This window comes from Athene cunicularia (assembly GCF_003259725.1).
Source record: "Athene cunicularia isolate RWA chromosome 15 unlocalized genomic scaffold, athCun1 chr15_part1, whole genome shotgun sequence".
NCBI lineage: Eukaryota > Metazoa > Chordata > Aves > Strigiformes > Strigidae > Athene > Athene cunicularia.
In genome coordinates this window covers 5,432,970-5,452,026 of record NW_020799121.1, presented here as the reverse complement: position 1 = coordinate 5,452,026, position 19,057 = coordinate 5,432,970, and the positions used below count along the sequence as shown (strand labels likewise).

General features: G+C 39.6%; 1 protein-coding gene across 1 annotated transcript; it reads right to left on the bottom strand.

Moving 5' to 3' along the window:
* Positions 1-808: 808 nt before the first annotated feature.
* CRKL (CRK like proto-oncogene, adaptor protein) lies at positions 809-19,037 on the bottom strand. The gene is made up of 3 exons (XM_026859830.1): positions 18,289-19,037; positions 14,306-14,768; positions 809-5,602 (listed from the first exon to the last, which is right to left on the bottom strand). The coding sequence occupies exons 1-3, from the start codon at positions 18,600-18,602 to the stop codon at positions 5,468-5,470; spliced, it is 912 nt and encodes a 303-aa protein (XP_026715631.1). The 5' UTR covers positions 18,603-19,037; the 3' UTR covers positions 809-5,467.
* Positions 19,038-19,057: the final 20 nt, after the last annotated feature.

Below are 19,057 nucleotides of genomic sequence, written 5' to 3'. Positions count from 1 at the left end.
TGGGGCTCCCTGCGGGGGGGGATGCAGGCACCAGCCTGCACTTTCTGATGCCCAGAGCATAGCACCTTGCATCCCCTGTGGCCTGTGGAACTTGTGTCTTCTGAGAACTAGAAAGTGTCCCAGTAAAGCAACCCAGCAACCTGCTGTGGGGTCAGCTGGTAGAAAGGAGTTACTGCTGGACACGTAATGTAGGTGGCTGTAGCCTCACCTCATGAGACACCACGGTGCAGATTGATCCTTGGTGCCATATGATGCATTCTGAGGCACAAATAAAGTTCTTATGTACAGAACGTAAGTATTTTAATCTTCCCTAAGTCCCTGGCTATGAAATCACTTCATCTCCCGCTGCCCGACACAAGTGGGTGTAGATGCTGCAGTTCAGTGTCCAAAGCCTGGCTGTTACCACACCACCACCCGGGCCAGGCCCCTGGCTCGTGTGGTGGCGGCTCGGGGCCTGCAGCACCCACGCCTGTTGGCAGGGGAGGGCTCTCACCCCAGATGGGGACAGTGCTGCTGCTGCAGCACCCCTGCTCCTGGGGGGGCGTGGGAAGCAGATGGCTGTGGCGCAGGGGACGCTTGGCTTTGCTGCATAAATAGTAAAGCAAGAGCTCCCGGTGCCATCACAAGAAGCGGCTGCAGCAGCAGGCTGGCACTCCGGGCTCCTGCCCAGAGCTAAAGGCTGGCAGCGTGGGCAGAAAGGGGATTATCCTACTGCACACCTGGCCTGCTCCTGCACTCCTATTTCAACTACTACAGTTTTTCTCTGAAAGGTAACTTGCCCAATGTGAATACTTGATAAGACACTATGCAGAGTTGGCTATGAATGTTTATTAACAGTGCACAGAAATCTGTACTCCAAAGAAGACAAACATGAGGCTGTGAACATACCTACAGAGTCCAGGAAAACAACGCAAGCTTTTCAGACTTCTCCTTTGCAGCAGTTGAGTGGCTGATGTTCCTCTGAAGTTTTTCTCCTACACAAGATCATCTCAAGTTTCAACACATTGTTAATGATTTAACTGAATGATCCCAAATCTTAAAAAAACCTTAAGTTCTATTTAGTGCTATTCTTGACCTGGATTGACTGTAAAAAGGCAAAAGACGATCTCCTGTTTCGACTTGCAGAAGCAGGAATTTATGCGCAGCCATGCTGACACCTCTCAGCGGTGGCTAGAACGCCAGCTGTTCATCCTCCAGTACCTGCACAGGTTATGCCTTATTTACTCAAACAATAAGCAGCTAAATTCAGACTCTACGCATAAACCAGTCATTCTTACAAGCACAGTCAAGGGTATCACAGTAAAAGGTGGTCATGGTTTGTACAGAGACATTTAGAAGCCTCGGCAAAAGAGGAGCATTAAATACAGTGAGAGGAGGAGCACCGGAGTAGAGGTGACAGTGATAATCTGTGTAAGCAGAGATGCAGCTTTTTCAGGTGAACCTCCAGAGCACAGCAGTGTAGTCTGAGAAGAGGCACAAGGATGGAACAGGAGAGTAGCATTCAGCCTGGCAACAGCATTTTCTCCTGCTTAATTCTTCCTTTGATTCCAGTCGGCACTCTCATTCACCCATGGGACAGGGCATTGGACTGACAGAGTAAGGACTTAAATACTCTGCTAATATTGTCATGGTTTTAAGACTAAAGACAACAAAAAGTACTGTAAGTTGAGGCAAGTTTTATTTAGACTGTACAAACAGGGCACTGGGAAAAAAAACAGTGGCTTGATGTTGGGACCAGTTCTATGAAATAAGTGGAGTAAGAAATTAAAAAGGCACTAATCTTAAGAAAAGACACTCCATATATTCTAAGAATATAATTCATTTAATACTGTTAATCTTAGAGCACAAAAAATAAAACAAGCTATAATCCCCAAAATAAACTTTAAAAGCTTACACTTAATATTATTGCCTGAAGATCATGGTCTTTAAATTACATATTGTGTTTTAAAGTTTACACAGTGAAGACTGTCTCAAATACAAGGCCACCTTTCCCACTGCAATAATTGTATCCTTATCCCACAACACACTTTTATTTAACACAAGTAAACAGAAAATGACAACTCTACGAGAATGCTTTCACTGGTCCCAAAAGGCAGTCTTTTAGGCAGGTCTCACTTTCAGATGCAGGTATTGAGGAAAATGCTTGAAAATTTGACTAGAAAACAAAGGCAGCTCACTCGTTCCCAGGATGTTAATACAATATAAAAAATTACTTTACAGGCACATGAAATGGCACAAAGAATGCTGTTTTTCCCTTTACAAAAATAATGCTCAGGCTCTTCAGAGCCCCAACCCAAACAGGATATTCCCTTTTGTTTATTCGTTCCCAATTTGTAAACAATCATGAATTAAATTAGCGCTTATCCAGTGATGGACACTGATTCAAACAGTTTTCATTAAACTTTCAGACTGGTCAGAGGCTTCAGCATCTATATACACATGTACACAACAGGAGGAAGTCAAACAGTAAGCCTTTCACGATAGTGAACTATTGTGGCACCAGGTAATTAAACCAGCTCTTAGTTCAGAAGCAAGAACAAATTTAATGGTGCATAGATTGAAGCCGTCACTTGTAGGCTCTCATGATTCAGATTTAAGTATATGTTACACACCCAAGCCCATTTACACTGACAGGTTATCACTCAAATTGAAGAGGCTTCATAAAGCAACAGACAGCACACATGTAAGCAAGCAACAAGCGACTGAGAATCCAGAGTCCTTCAAGGAGAAACACACACTGATCAAATGCAGTCTTTATATGAAAATACTTGTTTTATAGTAAAATAGCAAAGACATGTTTTGAAGCAAGGTTACAGGCTGGTCAGTATGCTACATTTAAACCACGTTTAACATACCTGAACCACACTGCTGCTACTCAGAGAAACACCGTTCATCCGTGGCCTAAAACCAGGTTCACAGGAATTTAAGAATTCTTGTCTTTGCATCAGATGCCACTACACACAAATTTTGCATAGTTTTGAAGGTAAAATATTTTGCTTTTTGGCAATATCAGAACATAATTAAACCTAAAACAACACTTGTGTTCAATGAGGGGATGAGTCAAGACATTTATTTCAGTGAAGAAAATCCAGGTTAAAAGCTGTGTTCAAGATCTCAAATCTCACAGTATTTATTTACCATGCAAAGGAAGAATTCCACAGTCAGTCTTCTGAAGAGCTGCCTGTAACTAGGTCAGGTCTGAAATAAGATTTCTCTGCAGCAGACTGAGTTTAGTGCAGTTTCTGTATTCAAAAGATGACTTTCAGTAGTACAATCTATGTAGTAAACTTACGGGTATAGTTGGGGCACAGAAAAAGCGTGACCTTCTTTACTTAAGAGAGCTGCATAGCTTTTCTTTGCAAGACAAAATGTCCATGCCTATTGTCAAGAATTACTCTTACAGCACCAAACACTTCAGTCAATGCTACTCTACTTCACAGTTAATTTGGTAGTAAAATGCTCTACAAGAATTTCTAGACTGTCAGCCACTTGATCAGTACTACAGAAAATAGCTAATAGATGAATGGACAGACTTCTTTAAAAAAACCCAGCATTTTGAATGTCTTGTTGCAAATGCCTTTTTTGCATTTCTTCAGTGCCTTCCAATTAAGGATCTCACGGCACTTTCATGTGAGCTAAGAACAATGTGCTTTTATTAGGATCAAGCGACACAAATCAACAAGAAAACATGCTGGAACTTAAGACAACAACTTTCATATAATTTGACATTTATAAGAACTGGTGAGATTCTGTGGGTATCTGAAGTTTCTCATTTTGTTACAACTGACAGCCTTCAAAAGTTGAAAAATGGGGGCTGCTGTTTTTCTGTCAGCTTCTGCAACAAGTATTTTTCTTTAACCAGGCTGTCTGAAAAGGGAGGTCTTGTAGCTGTAGTCTTTGCAGACATGTACTCTGTTAATTCAGTGTTCCATTATTTTTAAAAGAGCATTCCAGTTCACCTACAACACACATTTAAAGGCGGCACAGGATACCACTGTACCTAAGCTTTTATATCCTCTACACAGGTTAAGGACTTTAACCTGCATGGCATGAATTGTACTTACTTAGCTGTAGCCACACAGTTCCCTACTCTAAGTACAATTACAGCAGTATAGCTTATGTACAGAAAAAGGGAAAGAAGCTATACTGATAGCAGACACCTTTGTGGCCTCCTCCAGCCTGAGCATTAATTTATCACATGGGGGAACCCAGGCAGCTGACTCAAATTAACCATTTTCTAGAGGATGCTGGGAGGGGAAGGGATCTGGGGCATATATAAACCAGAGCCAACTCATCTGGAAGGGTAAGAAAAGATGGCAGCATGCAGAGGACTTGGGATGCAAGCAAGGAAAAAGAGGGAAGAAAAAAAGAAGATGAAAGCAGCTCTGGAGAAGAAGCACAGCAACATGGAGACACCCTAGAGAAAAGGTACTGCGTTTGAAATGGAGCTTTCAACAAACTGGGGCTGGCATAGCTAGGAAGCTTTGGAGAGATAAGGGAGCCTGCAGAGAAACAGGTGTAAGAGGCATATGTTTAAATAAGAGGATTTTATCAGTATTTATCAAGTTCTTCTGTCCCACTCCTTTCCTACCTCTCCACACCATGGCAGTCTGATCAATCTGTCTACCAAGTAACAGCTTGGTGACAAGCACTTCTAGACTAGTCAAACTACACTTTCAACACTGCAGAAAAGCTGTATGCAGACCAGGCCAAAGTGTTTCCCTTTAAAGCTCACTTTCTACAGTTAGTGCTTGCAAAAATCAACAGAAATGCATTAAGTATGTCAAAAACAGGTTACAAGTATCAACCCCTCCTAAGTTTCCTTATAAATAAATGCCTCAGCTTCAATGCAGCTCAATCAATGGTTATTTGCATTTAACACACACTGTTTCAGGAAGGTCAACAACAAGCTCAAGAGTTAACAGAAAAGAGCAGCTTCTAATACAACTGCTTAGAATACATAAGCTTCAATTATTGTCCTTTAAAGAGACCATCATTTTAAATGTACTACCTTAGGACAGGTTCTCTTAAAACTAAGTCTCCTTCAGTCCTAAAATTGCATTTTTGTTGTTGCTTTTTGTTGGGACAGTAATGCACGAGTTGCTTGTTTGATCTAAGATTAGGGCTCTTCCTACCAAGCAAGCCAGAAAAAATATCCATGGAAGTCTCAACAGGAAAGGTTTTCTTCCCATACTTCTCTGCTAGATACTGGTTCAGTCTTCTCCAACTTAAGGCCCAATAGAGTTTTAAAAGTGAAACTAAATTCTGGATGATGCAACTATGGTATGAAAGTCAGGCAGTGACTTCAGTTGTATGTATTCCAAATGTATATTAAAAGAACCGTCAAACTGCAGCAAGCTGGAAAATGGGCAACGCTAGCAATGTGCCATTAAGTCATCATCCCACCTCAAACAATGCTAATGATAGCCAGGAAAATGAAGCAGCAGTGTAAATTGGGCAGAGGGAATCATTCGTTCTCATCTGGGTTTTGAGGGTCAAATATTTTGACATGCGTGAATGGGAAAAGCCCTTTTCGACCGTTGACTTCTCCTTCCCACTGACCGTTTATATTCATCCTTGTAACCTTCACAATATCTCCAACCTGCATAATTAAAAAAAAAAAAATCAATTATCACACATGGAAATCTCACCTCTGATACAAATACAAATCAAATTAAGAGGAACATACAAGCCCATCATAGGGAGAAAACCCAACCCTCTTGGTGTAAGGTTCAATTTAAAAGTTACTTTTTCTTAACTGAAATACCAGCATTTTGCTGCTAAACATGATAATGTTGTCTATATGCTTTTTCAGACTCTTAACTAAATGTATATTTGCATATTCAGACAAATTGCTGAACTACACCTTCTCCTATAGGAAAGCCTACAACTTCACAGAATATCTGAGATGATATAAATTAACATCACTAAAGCTACCATCAGTACTGAGATGCAACATCCATTCAGAAGAGCACAGTGCCTACAGTGCTTTTAGCATCAGCTGGCTTATTTCAAAAGAAATTTAGTTCTTCAAAGGGAGATTCCTATGGCAAAGAAACCACTACTTAACGTTGTTCTGTTTATCAGTCTAAGAAGCTTCTGTAGTTTCTAAAATAATGGTACACTTCCAAATCAAGCAAAAGTGATCTCAAACTTTTTTATTTTTTTGAAAGATGTACAGATGTACATGTACAGATTCTAGCTTTATTTGTTGTTTTCACCTCTACTTCCTGCCAAAGAATTTTAAATAGGAACAATGACATGTCAGGCCTTTCCTACCATAACTATGTCTCTTCCTATTTGGCAGTAAAAGATGAGAAAAGCTAAACTATGATCAAGCAAAAAACATCGGCCCAAATAATAAGTTATACTCGTCATTGTTCAATGCCTATATTTAATTTGGATTAGGATCATTTACAAATCAAAATATCCAATTTGACAAGCAGCATTTAACACTAGTTAAATAGTCAGTTCTCCCTTAAACACTTCAGAATAGCTGAACATGTGGTCTGCTGCAGCAGCTCTAACTTTACACCTCCTTTCCTGTTTACTCAATTTACTCTGTGGTAACTATAGTAAATATTAAAGTGACATTAGCACCTAATAACTAATTTCACAAAAAGTAGAGCCAGCCTATAACCAACAGTTCATAAGTTTCTTCTCCAAACTAGGTCAAATCTCTTTGTAGTTGAGTCTCAGTTACTAAGCTACTTCTGTGAAATCCAAAAGGTAACCAGCTTTGATCTTATTTAAGGAAAAAACGTATTTTTGTCCTGATACAGTATGTATAACAGTTTGTCTACATTATCTAAACAGTATTAAATTTTAGAACTGATGCAGCTAGTTTAAGGACCTTGGCCAAGGGCCTTAGATTAAAACTTTGTAAATTTTTCAAGTAAGACCTGTATATTCTCTGGTAAAGGAAAAAAAAAACCCTGAGTTTACAAAACAGTATGCATGTGGCTAGATGATCTGAAGCCTGTTTAAACCAGTTACCATTACCCCAAAAGATCTATTTTGAAGATCACTCAGAAGCAAGAATCCTTAAGAATCCTATCATAAACTCTTCAGCAGTCAGTGTTCTCTCTCTTAAAATTTCTTAACCTTTGATTTAAGCTTTATGTTGCATATTAGAATGAAGTTAGACATTTAAGAAAAACGTGTTGCTCCATCTCCCCTACTTTTTCCTCACTACTACTGTTGTACATGTCCTATCTGCTCCCTCAAATTGAGTCTGTCCCACTTGGAACACTTGTAATCTTGTGCTTTTGAGGAGGAAACCATCTGAACTCCCATAAATTCCCAGGATATAACGGAAACCATATTACTTTCTTAAATGGACATCTTTACTTACACTTTTGTAAACTCAAACATGAAGCCAGCATATACTATTAAGTAGTTACACACTGCCCATGTTAGTTAGCACATACATACAGCATTAATTTGACTGTTTTTCATCTCTTCACAGGCTACTGCAGCATGCTTTAATTGTGTATTTGTTAAAAGGCACAATTTGTCAGACTTTTCACTGAATAGAAAGGCTAGATAAAGCTTTATATAGTAACAAGATGACCTAAAGTGAAACCCAATAAATGTCTTTAGGAAAATGCTGGTAACATCCATAAATACTCAAGTGTTACACTGAAGTTTTAGACCCAAATTCAAGAAGATGCAGCCATCATCACAACAGTTAAAACCTATAAGAAACTGCATTTGCACCACAGCATAAAAACAATACACTCTCAAACACTTTAATCTTATCCATGGAAGAAAAAAAAGTATCTGTAGTACACTGGTTCAAAAACATGGACCTGCATTTTCTGAGAGTCTGACAATTTAATTCTGCTCACGTGCTGTACAGATCAATCCATTATTCATTTTTAAGCTCTAGCAAAAGGTATCCTTCAGTTTGACTCAATGATTTCTACAACATGAATAGGTTTGGAAGGCTTGCTTCAGCTGAGTGAAGAAAAAAAACCGACTTACAGTAAAGTCCCTTCATCGCAACAAACCGCCATGTAGATTAACAATGTGAAATGTTCTTTAGACTGCTGGGTGGGCAAAGTTGTTACAAATCAGTATCTGCCATTAAAGTGCTAGCTGACAACAGCTACTCAAAAAATACTCCCATACATCAAGAACTGGAATAGTAAATAGATTTGCAATAATTATATTATTTTTGAATGGATTTTTTTAAAAATGAAAGCTTCTGAATATCCTCTTGTACTTTTTCTATTAAAAAAAAAAAGCAGTTCCCCTGATCCCATGAGAAGATTAAATGAAGCATCATGTTGAAACAAGATTTTTTAGAGAAGGAACCTTTATGTCATGATAGAGTAATTCATACATTAAAGACCTCCATTTTAACAATGTCTAGAAGAATCTGGTTAAGTAGTCCCTCTGTATTTTTTTCTACTTAAAGCAATATTTGGTAAATGCTTTTAAAAACATCTATAATATGGTCAGCTGAGGTATGGTCTCCCACTATAATGATTTAACACACCATTTTTTTTCAGAGAACATTTTAAGCCAGTCAGAAGGATTGTCTTATGATTAGGCACAGGATAGAGTCAGGAGACCCTGTTCTATTCTCATCTGTGTCATAAACTTCCTGTATGACTCTGGACAGCTCACGGTCCTTATCTATAAATTAGGATAATGCTTCCTCAGTCTCAGCATCTCTCAGATGCTTGTAAAGCATTTCAGCATTGCTGTATGGAAGTAGCAACTGCTGAAATGAGTAATACTTCTGAAATGCAGCCATTTGGTTCCACCCAAATGATAAAAATCAAAACATATTTTAGATAGCATCCTTTCATTATGTCCCTGTTACAGCATGAATTCAAAGCCCTGGGGAAACACAAGCTGTGGAACATGCCAGTCAGAAAGGTTACTTCATTCACTCTAGACTCTTCCATACCTGCATACACTGCAAAAGGTTTCCTGCATGCTGTTTTAGTCACACAGTCAACCAATTAAACATTTTACAGGTATTACAACAATTGTATGGTAATAGTTCAGTGGCTGATAGAGTTCTGTAATATGTTTAAGGGGATAAAAATGCATTAGAAGTCTAAATCATTTTAGCCCACTGAGTCAATAGCTATAAAACATATATCTCTGGACTTTACAGGGTGTTGAATCTCAGTCATTATTCTAATTAGTGTCACAGCTCCCCTTCTTTGGGGGGAGCAAACAGGACAAAGTGACACTGAAGTACCCGGTGCTTTACATATTGAAAGATTCAATAAACCAACATGCTGAAAGCATGGCTTAATTATCTTTCACTTCTAATGTTGTGTGCCAGAAGAATAATGATGCCCAAACCAGAGAATCAAGTAGTTCAGAGGAAAGACCTTCAACCATTCTTGAAGCATGAAAGCAGGTCAAAGGGCAGCATAGAAATGTTCAAGTCCTAGATGCAATTAATCTAGCCTCATCTAGGAACAGAGCAAAACAATAGAAGTTTTCATTTCAAGTATAGCTAGGACAATTGCCAGGGTTGGGGTTGCAGCACCCCAGATAAAGTGCTACTTTTCATTAAATGATGGTAGCCTGTCTCCACATAATTAAGCCAGTTGACATGATAGTACAGAATTTGGAGAGCTCGAAACTCCCACAGACCATCATTTTTGAGCCGCACTGAACCTCTCTGTAGCAAAGGATCATGCCTAGGTTATCCACGTTGCTTTCAGTTTCACCCAAAAAACTGCAAACAGTTCTGAGGGTGAATATATATTAAATTGTGAGGCACTCAGCACTATCATGATGGGAACCATCAACAACTTTGGAAAAGGAAGTCACAAAGATTAAGACTGCACACAAATCTCCAAAGTAATTGTCAGCTCTATTTTCAAAGGTAGCATACTGAAAAGTTGGTGTCAGCACAGACACAGGAATCCTGCTGCCAATGTCACTTTCAATTCAATCGTTATCAGAACTAAAGCTCCCTGATCAACACTTCACACTGTATAATATAGGCGCAATATTTTGCTTAAAATCTACACCTTGTGGGTCAGATGCATTTTAATGTTTAACACAGCATTACTAAGTTTCCTTGGCTTAAGAAGAGCACAATGCTTGTTGTTTAGTGAAAGAAGTAGTCTAATTTCCTAATTAAGGAAGTTCTACTAGCAGCACATTTTGGCCTACTTGTCTCAACTTTCCTTTGAAGAAGAAAAAAGTTAACTGTAACCTAATTGTAACAAGCTCAAGAGAAATACTGTAAGTCAGTTATATAATTATGGTGAATGGACATTTATTTCGCCACATTTCAGTGACAGGTTAACTCTGTACTAGCAAACATACATGTATATGATTGATATATCATGAACACAAACTAATTAATACTATAATGCTGGCATGGGCCTAGAAAAAGCCATCATTAGTATAAAAAACTTTGCTGTAATATTGTGAAGCTCTTGTTTAAAAAAAAATCTTCAGATTCCATAACACTGTCATGTTGACTCTGGAGATTAACTCTAGGACTGCTACTGTCTTCAAAATGTTTATGAGGCTTATTACAGTGTCTGCAATATATTTAAGAACCATTCTTTAAATACATGGCACATATAAGTCTAGTGGCTGCTGGTGGTCTCCTGTTTTTTGGTTCCTTATGCCATTTCATTCCATTTCATAAGTGAATTTGGAATTTGTTGTTCACATGCTGAATCAGCCTTCAAACAATTCACTAATTTTTAATGGAATTACACACCATTAGTTCATCTACTGCCTATGCCAAATATAAAGGCGGCTACCTCAGATCCAAACAAGAAGCACCCAACTTCCAAGAGATAAGCTCCTTTACAGTAAAACATACCAGGTCTTCGTTTACTGGGCACTGCATACACATCACATGCTGGTTAGAGCATGCCAGTTTAAAACAAGGCTACATTAGCACATTATAGATAACAGGCTGGCTATAGAACTACAGGTTGTTAGATGCAGAGCAACTTTAAGGTAGGCTTGCTGCGCTCTATCATACTAACATTGCCAAAGAATCACTGCTTTTACAAAATTCATCACCTTCTTAATGTGCTACCCTGTGTAACCTGCAAACACAGGACCACCCTCCTAGTTTTCCCACAGAAAAGCAGACTTGAACAGCAGTGCATACGCCTGTAATGCAGAGTTCTATACGCAATAAATACAGGACACTGTATTCCTGTCCTTCATACTCCTTCCTCCAGAGCAACAGAAAGGAAGGAAATTGCTTCTTGGCTAAACGACCACAAGTAAAGGAACAGATCTGGCTCACTGGTGGTTTGGTGTGGTTTGTTTTTTTTTTTCCAAATGCAGTATCCAGGAAAATACTACATACACTAGTAATAAAGTTAGATAGATGTGGAGAGAAACTGCAGACTTCAATTATTTCATTAAAAACATTAAATCTGAACTGCCAAGATAACTAACTCAACTGACAACAGTATATGTAAATCTTAGAAATATATATATATATATATATCATAACCTTTACTGATTGTTCACTGGTGCCACATGATGCCTGAAGTGATATTTAATCCAACTATATGCTTTGAGATAGTAGTTATACTTAAGTTTTTATTTTAGTCTATAAACAGATGACTATTTATTATTTTAGAGAATAAAAGTAGAGCATATAATGCAGTAGGACCAAGTCAACATTTAGACATTAGTCACTTCAATAATACCAGTATGAATGCTAAATAATTTTAGCCCAGCATGGTCCAAATTGTAATAAATGCTGTATTAACTAGTATTCTTACAGGAATATTGTAGCTGCCCTTAAACTGTAACATTTTAAATACTATTTAGAACTTAAACATTCCATCATTATCCAACCAAACAGATCTTGTTTCAGATTGTCAGTAGAGCATTCATTTGTTTTACAAGTACACCTTCCTTACAAAACAATCTTCTCTGTAACAGGCTATGAATCTGTATCTTTTCTTAAAGAAAAATTCTGACAGTTTATGTAAACAGTAGTGTTCAACAGAAAAACTGGACTTGGATGCAGAGAGCCTGTCCCCTTTTCAAGCTGAACCCAGGAGAATGACATCCCTCCGCTTAAAAGGAAGTCAAGCAGATTACTACGCAATAGCTTTATTTACTCCAGATGGTATTCTCTTCCTTTTAAGAACTGTCTGTGTGCTGACCACACAAAGCTAGAGCCAGAAAACAGATATGTTGCTCTTCTGTTGTCTTATCAGTTTAAATGAGATTGCACAATCAGGCACTGCGTAATTATACTAACAATGTGTTCTACCTGTGCAAGCTGAACTGCAATTTAGAGTACACCTATACTAAGGTGGAGTACTGTCAAATACTATTATTCTGAAAGAACACCATTGACTTTCTTCCAAAACACTCCCATAACCTGTTCTTTCTCTACCACTAGCTACTTTCAGTGCTCTTACAAAATAGAAGCTTCAAATGGTACCGATTACGTACTGACATCTAGAACCCTGGCAATCTGAAGGAAGATCATGAAAACATGACTTTGAGTGGTACATGTGACAAAGAAGCATTGCTATAATGAGGTTGCTAAAGTTCCCTCTGCATGGATAGATATGGAGGAGCTGTAATCACTGATTTTGATTAAAATGTAGACCAGTTTCCAGAATTCTGCTTTTGAAACCTCCTGAGAAGCCAGTGTGGCTAAGGTGCACTTGCAAAGAAAAAGACTACCATAGGAAGACAAAATATGCCAGTGGTGGGAGACACAAAGACATGAGTCAGTGAGTGATTAGAATTCAGCAGAAAATAATCTCTCAAACAGAACTTCAACAATTTGAAGGTTCAAAACAATTCAACCCTACATGTTAGTCAGAGAATTAATCCTACTGGTATGCCAGAGTAAGTAAAATGATGGGAGTAGCTATGTCACTAAAGAGCAAGTCAGAAAAATCTGAGAGGGCCATCCTTCCAAGTTGTTCTACTACCCTGCACCAAAGCAAGTTCCCTGAAGTAATTTGGTGACACATCGATAACATAACAAAATCAATCGTTTGCCTTGCTTTGTTTTCGGAAGCATGAGTAGTGCTGGCAGGAATCTTCTATACGGTGCAGTTGGCAGTGAATTTACACTTTGCTCTATGATAATTTTCACACACTGTTCACAAATAACAAGCTGCTACATTTCATAACTCAACGAAAATCCAGTGATACATATTTAACTTAACCCCATAAGAGTAATCACCTCTAGAGGTTTTATAATACTGGAGGAACTCTTACAAATAACTGGAAGTCACAAATATAACGTTTCAAGTTTCAGTCAGAAGTATCAGCTATAGGTAACAGCTTTAACTTGCAAAGTAGCTGAGCAAAAGTAACAGAAAAAGTTCAAAATTATTTTTAAAACCAGTTACTTTACTTGCTAAAATGCTGTTGTTTCCTTTGCTTGTTTCCTTGCATTTGCTCCTTGAAGTACTGTAGCACACTCAAGTTTAATCTTTGAGACTACCATTTCTCCCAGGTGAAACATTTTTGAACTATGAATTAACTAGCCTTCAGTATAATCCAAATATAAAATTAACAGTCTCAGCATTCTGGATATAGCTTTAAAAACATCCTTCATCATTTATGCCAGTTAAACTAGAATTATGATATGAATTCTTTACCATTTAAAGAATACAGCTCTAAAGTCTTAAAGATGTGCCTAATAAAAATAAAATTAAAAATGCTCTGGCAAGCATGGGAACTTAAAGGTTCAGAATGTTTAGAGGATACACTAGAGTCTTCCATCTAAACCCCACAATCCCACTTTAGGTCTTAAGGTTTCTCAAATTCCACTTTTGAAAGCCAAAGTAAAAGGGACTAGAGCACTTTCTGGCCAGATTGCAGCTTTCAGCACCAGATATTCAAGAGCATGTCACACTACAGTCGAGGATCAAAGACTATGTTTATCAGCAATCCTTACCTTTCTCTGAAAACTGCTACTGCCAGTTCTCAACCTGGAATACTGCAATGATTAATGAAACATCTCTTTCCTTCCCCAAGATTAGGTGGAGAAGCAGTCATCCTCTTACTAGTACTTACTTCCACAGCAGCATGTATACACTCTACTACCCTTGTAACACATCTGCACTGCTGAACAAATACAGGTCCTGAAGTAACTTGGTCACTTTTCTCAGAGGAAGTGGCATAGATGAAGCAATTTTTGTAAATCTTTCTTCAGAATGTAGCCTAACTTCTTCTTAGTCCCTTGACATAGACAAGCAGGCTCCATATGAAGTTATCCACACCAACTTTGCCACTAGCAATTCTTAAGTTTCTTATTTTACGAAAGATTTGAAAACCGTAAGACTTTTGAGAGGAAAAAGCTTACCTCTAATGCCAGCGCAGTCTTGTCATAAGCACAGGGTACTCTCTTTTGGATAGCTTTGGCATAGACTGGTCCATTCTGCGTTGATGGCAGAGGATTGATCACTGCTCCGGGTGTACTGGATACTGAGGGAAGGGGGCTGGCGGTTTGAGGCTGAGCATAAGCATGGGCAGGTTCTGGAATACCGTAACTGTTGGAATTCCTGTTTCCATGCTTCCCATGAGAAGATCTGACTAGCTTTTCTACATAAGGAACAGGAATCATCCCAATACGACCATCCTTGTTTCTGGCACTCCACCATTGTTCTTCAGGCTTCTCTACAATTACCAGTATCTCGCCCTTTTTAAATGGAAGATCCTCAGCATCATTGCCAGGAAAGTCATAGAGAGTCCGAACATACTCCACATTTTCTTCTGCAGTGGACATAGCAGGGGCAGATCCAGATCCCATTGGTGGGCTTGGATACCTACGTTTAAAAAAGATTTGGTATAAGCAATAGCTATTATTGTGGATTTCTAGCAACAAAACTAAGTACCAGTTTTACCGTAGACACACTAATTAGAGGAGAATTACTTATTTGGCATTATAACAAAAGTATTGCCTTGGTAGCACTGTAAGGTATTTTGTAACTCATGCTCTCAAGTAATTACTTAAACACCCAAATAGGAAACCCAATGAAAACTTATCACAGATGCAGAAAATTGGGAGAAATAATGCAAAATCTTCATCTACTTGTTTTGGATTGTTGTGAGGATCTTAGGGTAGAATAAAATTAATTCTACAGTTTGAGTCATGATACATAAGAACAAATAATTTCGGTGACTTGTGGTAGAGGGGTAGAAGGGCAATACATAAAACCAAGCTAAAATTATCTGGGTGATTTGGGGTGGAGGGGTCCTTTGAAGAGCTAAATCATCCTCTTCAGTTCATCACATCTATGTTTTTAACTTCAGCATCCACTTCAGGGAGCATAGTGGAAAAAGGCAACAAAAGAGGAGGGTATGATAAACAGAGTTTTCTAACTCAAAGCTAGAAGTCCAGTGTTATCTTCCTGATCAGTAGTAACAGCATCTTTCCAACCAAATCCTACTACTTACATGCACAATTCTGGGGGACAGCCAGTCACATTTTTACTGAAAACTTCTTTATTTAAGAAAAGATATAGGCAGATCCTGTGGTTTTAGGAGACAACACTTTTCCCCTCTTTTTCTGGAAAGTAATATGGAATTAAGCTCCCTAATCTTATTTTTACAACTTCAGCTCTCAAAGGACTGTTATAATATACAGAGAAATTATTAGTTTCAAAGTACTTATCTTTACTGCTTATTTAAATCCCCAATAACCTGAAAGTTACATCTTCATAAAAGACCATATGAATCACTTGTATCCACTGTTACTAATGGAGTAAGAAATTAAAAAGCTAACCATCTAGAAATATTTCTTTGCATTAACTATAATAGTACCTTTAATTTATTCACATAACTGTTTATTACTATGCCCATCACCTGTCCAGTACAGTCACTTCATTGTCTGTGATGATATAAGATTGTTCATCAAATGAGACTACTTCCACTGCAATCTTTTCATCATAAATTTTATACACTTTATTCAAAGCATCTGTCAGAAATTTTAACTTATCTAGGCCACAGCAGATACTTATTATCTAAGCTACGATAGCAAGAATGCATGTCATTAGCCTACTTCAATTCTCTTTTGCTACTGGCAAAATAAGATGGAAGTCAAATCCCTATGATTTCTGCAAGATATGCCAGAAGCCCTAAACAGAAAGATAAATGCTTCTTTAAGACACACTGCTGCAGCTAAAGCCGGGGGAGGGAGGGAACCCTTTAGAGAGCAGTCACTCTGCATTAGCAAGAGCTCAGAGATGGTCAATGGTGGTTGGAGTTCACTATTGAAACAAAACAAATGGAAAGCTTAAAAGCAGTCAGTTTTCAACTGTTTTACAAGTTTAAAATGTCATCTCTGAGCTAGAAGTGTTGTATGGCTATATATAAGAAACTACTTAATTCTACCACGAAAGTCATGTTTCATACTATATTTTATGAAAAGAATCAACAGCCTTCAAAAGCATAAGCACCGGAGTGGGATGTTCCCCTGAAAATGCACAATAAATAAGAATTAGCAATAACAGTTCTGAAGCACATACCTGTCCACCCCTACTCTAAATTCAGCCCATTAACTAAAAATAAATAAATAAAATGGAAATGCTACCTCTCATACTCCCTCTTGCAGAAGGAAGACTCTTTCAAACAGAAATTCAAACCATGAACCATGTCATTGATTTTTCTAAATGAGTTTATAACAAAAATCATGCTAAGGAAAACCACCTAGTTGACCTCATTTGTTGCTTTATAAAAAAGCTTGTCAGTTCACAGTAGGCTAGGTCCCATCTGTGTCTGTATGCTGAGAGAACAATATGCAATCAAAACCTTGAAAATAAGGTGGTACTAAAATGCTCATAAAATGTTTCACACAAGACTCCTAATAAATACCAAGTAAGCAAGTGGAATCTGATACGATTTCAAGTGTTTTGAGAAAGCCAAGTCAGTCATTGCCATAAATGATTAAGAATTTACATCCAGAAAGGCACAACAGTATCCAGGTTAAAGAGAATAGAGGTAAGCATAAAGATTGCTTCAGTGTAGATTTTTTTTCCTCCCAACTGTCCACAAATTTAATCATGCACATAACTCTGGGCAGCTCCATTTAAGCATTCCTGCAATGGTGAAACTGTGGGTTTTTTTTTCCCACCTACCCATCTCTCCAGCCACAGCACAATCACTACCCAGAAGACTTCTCAGCAACTTCAAGAGTTCTTGAAGCTAGTGCTTTCTGTCACATTCCACCCCATCACCTGACAGCTTTACAGAAAGACTTTGACTACTTGAGTTTTTCAACTTGACAAGCTATTTGTCAACCTTTTACAACTTACTAAGAACTTGCCTATGCCAAGATTAAACTGTGACTATAAACCTCAAAGCTATAATTCCCTCCTAACAATCTGCTAATCCGCAAAACACAGTAACATTTTAAACTGCAGAATTATAAGTGAACTAATTTGGGTTTTTTTTTTTTAATGTGTCACTATTTTTCTAGCTTTTATTTCACTTCATTCAAAGCCCAAAGCTTTGAAATAAGATACTGGGATAGACTTTATTAATTAAAAATAAGGTATATGTTCTAGAGTCTTGATAAGCAGTTTACTGATGCAAGCTGCAGGTATGTCCCGTGTTAGGAACAGGACAAAGAATGAGCTCATAGCCAAGTCACATTTTCCCATCCTCCTAGAATAGCATTTCTCAGCTTAGTGCATGCAGTATGCAGATGAACAGTGCCATAACCAAACTGTGAGAAATAAATGTTTTGCATTTTTTGGGGGGTGGAAATGCCACTCTAGAAGTTTGAAAACATGCTGTCCTTGAATGTATTAGAGCTGACTTAACAGGGTGAAGCAGTATAATGACATAAAGGCTTGTTCTACTGGAATCAGTGTGGATGCAGGGCCAGCCAGCAGCTTAAGCTCAGAGGCTGTACTTCAATCACTGAGGAGACTTGTGAACCAGCTTCTCAACCACCCTAGAAACAGAAGGACAATACCAGAAGGTTGACACAAAGCACGACCCCACCCTCCTTCAAGACAATTATAGCCAGTGATAGAAATGTACAGGGCACCTTTACATATGCCTACACCCACTGTAAGGACAGGCCCTGTGCTTTATATGGATAATTTGACTGAAAGGGCAATCTGTAACGGTCACGGAGATCCATCCAGAGGGCTAAGAAGGCCCACTGTTAGAAACAGCTTCAAGAAAGGGCAATAGCAAATGTTTCCTCAGTATCTATGGAGTGGCCCTACATCCAATGCTAAAATTCTGGAGCTACTATGCTGGACTAAGACACCCCCCTCCTTGCGCCACCTCGAGCAAAGATGGCAGTGGGTGGGGCGAGGGGAGGGTGGCACTCACCTGGGCGCAGGCTCGATGAGGGTGGTGGTGTCCAGGTAGTGGATCTTGTAGAACTCCAGCAGGGCAGGCAGGTGCTCAAACTCCTGGTCGCCTATCTTAAAACGGCGGTTGGGTAAGGAGTTAATGATGTAGTGCGAAACCCGGGAGTTCTCAGACACCGAGAGCACGTAGTCCCCTGGGCAGGTGGACGAGTCCCGCACCAGGAACATGCCATGCCGCTGCCCTTGCAACCGCGTCTGTGCCTCCGCCCGGGACACCGGGCCCACGTACCAGCTGGAGCGGTCCGACGAATCGAAACGAGCGGCGGAGGACATGACTCCGGGCGGGGAAGGGGAAGGGAGGGGGGAAGGAAGGTGAAGAGCCCGAAGGCCCAGGCGGAGGAAGAGACCCGGAGAAGGGAAGGCCTGGGCAAGGAGGCCTGGGAGGCGGAGCGGGCGGGGGGCTAGGAGGAAGCGGCTAGTGCCCAGCCCAGAAGATAGGAAGCCCAAGGAAAGGGGGATGGAGTAGGAAGCTCCGTGCCTCTGGACGCGAAGGGCCGAGGAGCGGCTAGGGTGGGGCTGGCCAGACGCGGCGGTCAGGGCCCCCGAGTCTCCCTCAGCGGCGGGGTGTGCAGGGCATCCTTCCCGCCTCTCTCTCAGGCCTGCGGCGGGCCCGGCTGGGCGGGTGGCGAAGAGCAGCGGCGGCTGACAAGGACAGGAGGCCCGAGAAGGCGGCGAGGGTAGCCTGCTACGGTGCCTCAGCGCCGGACGCGGGCGTCAAGAGTCAGTTT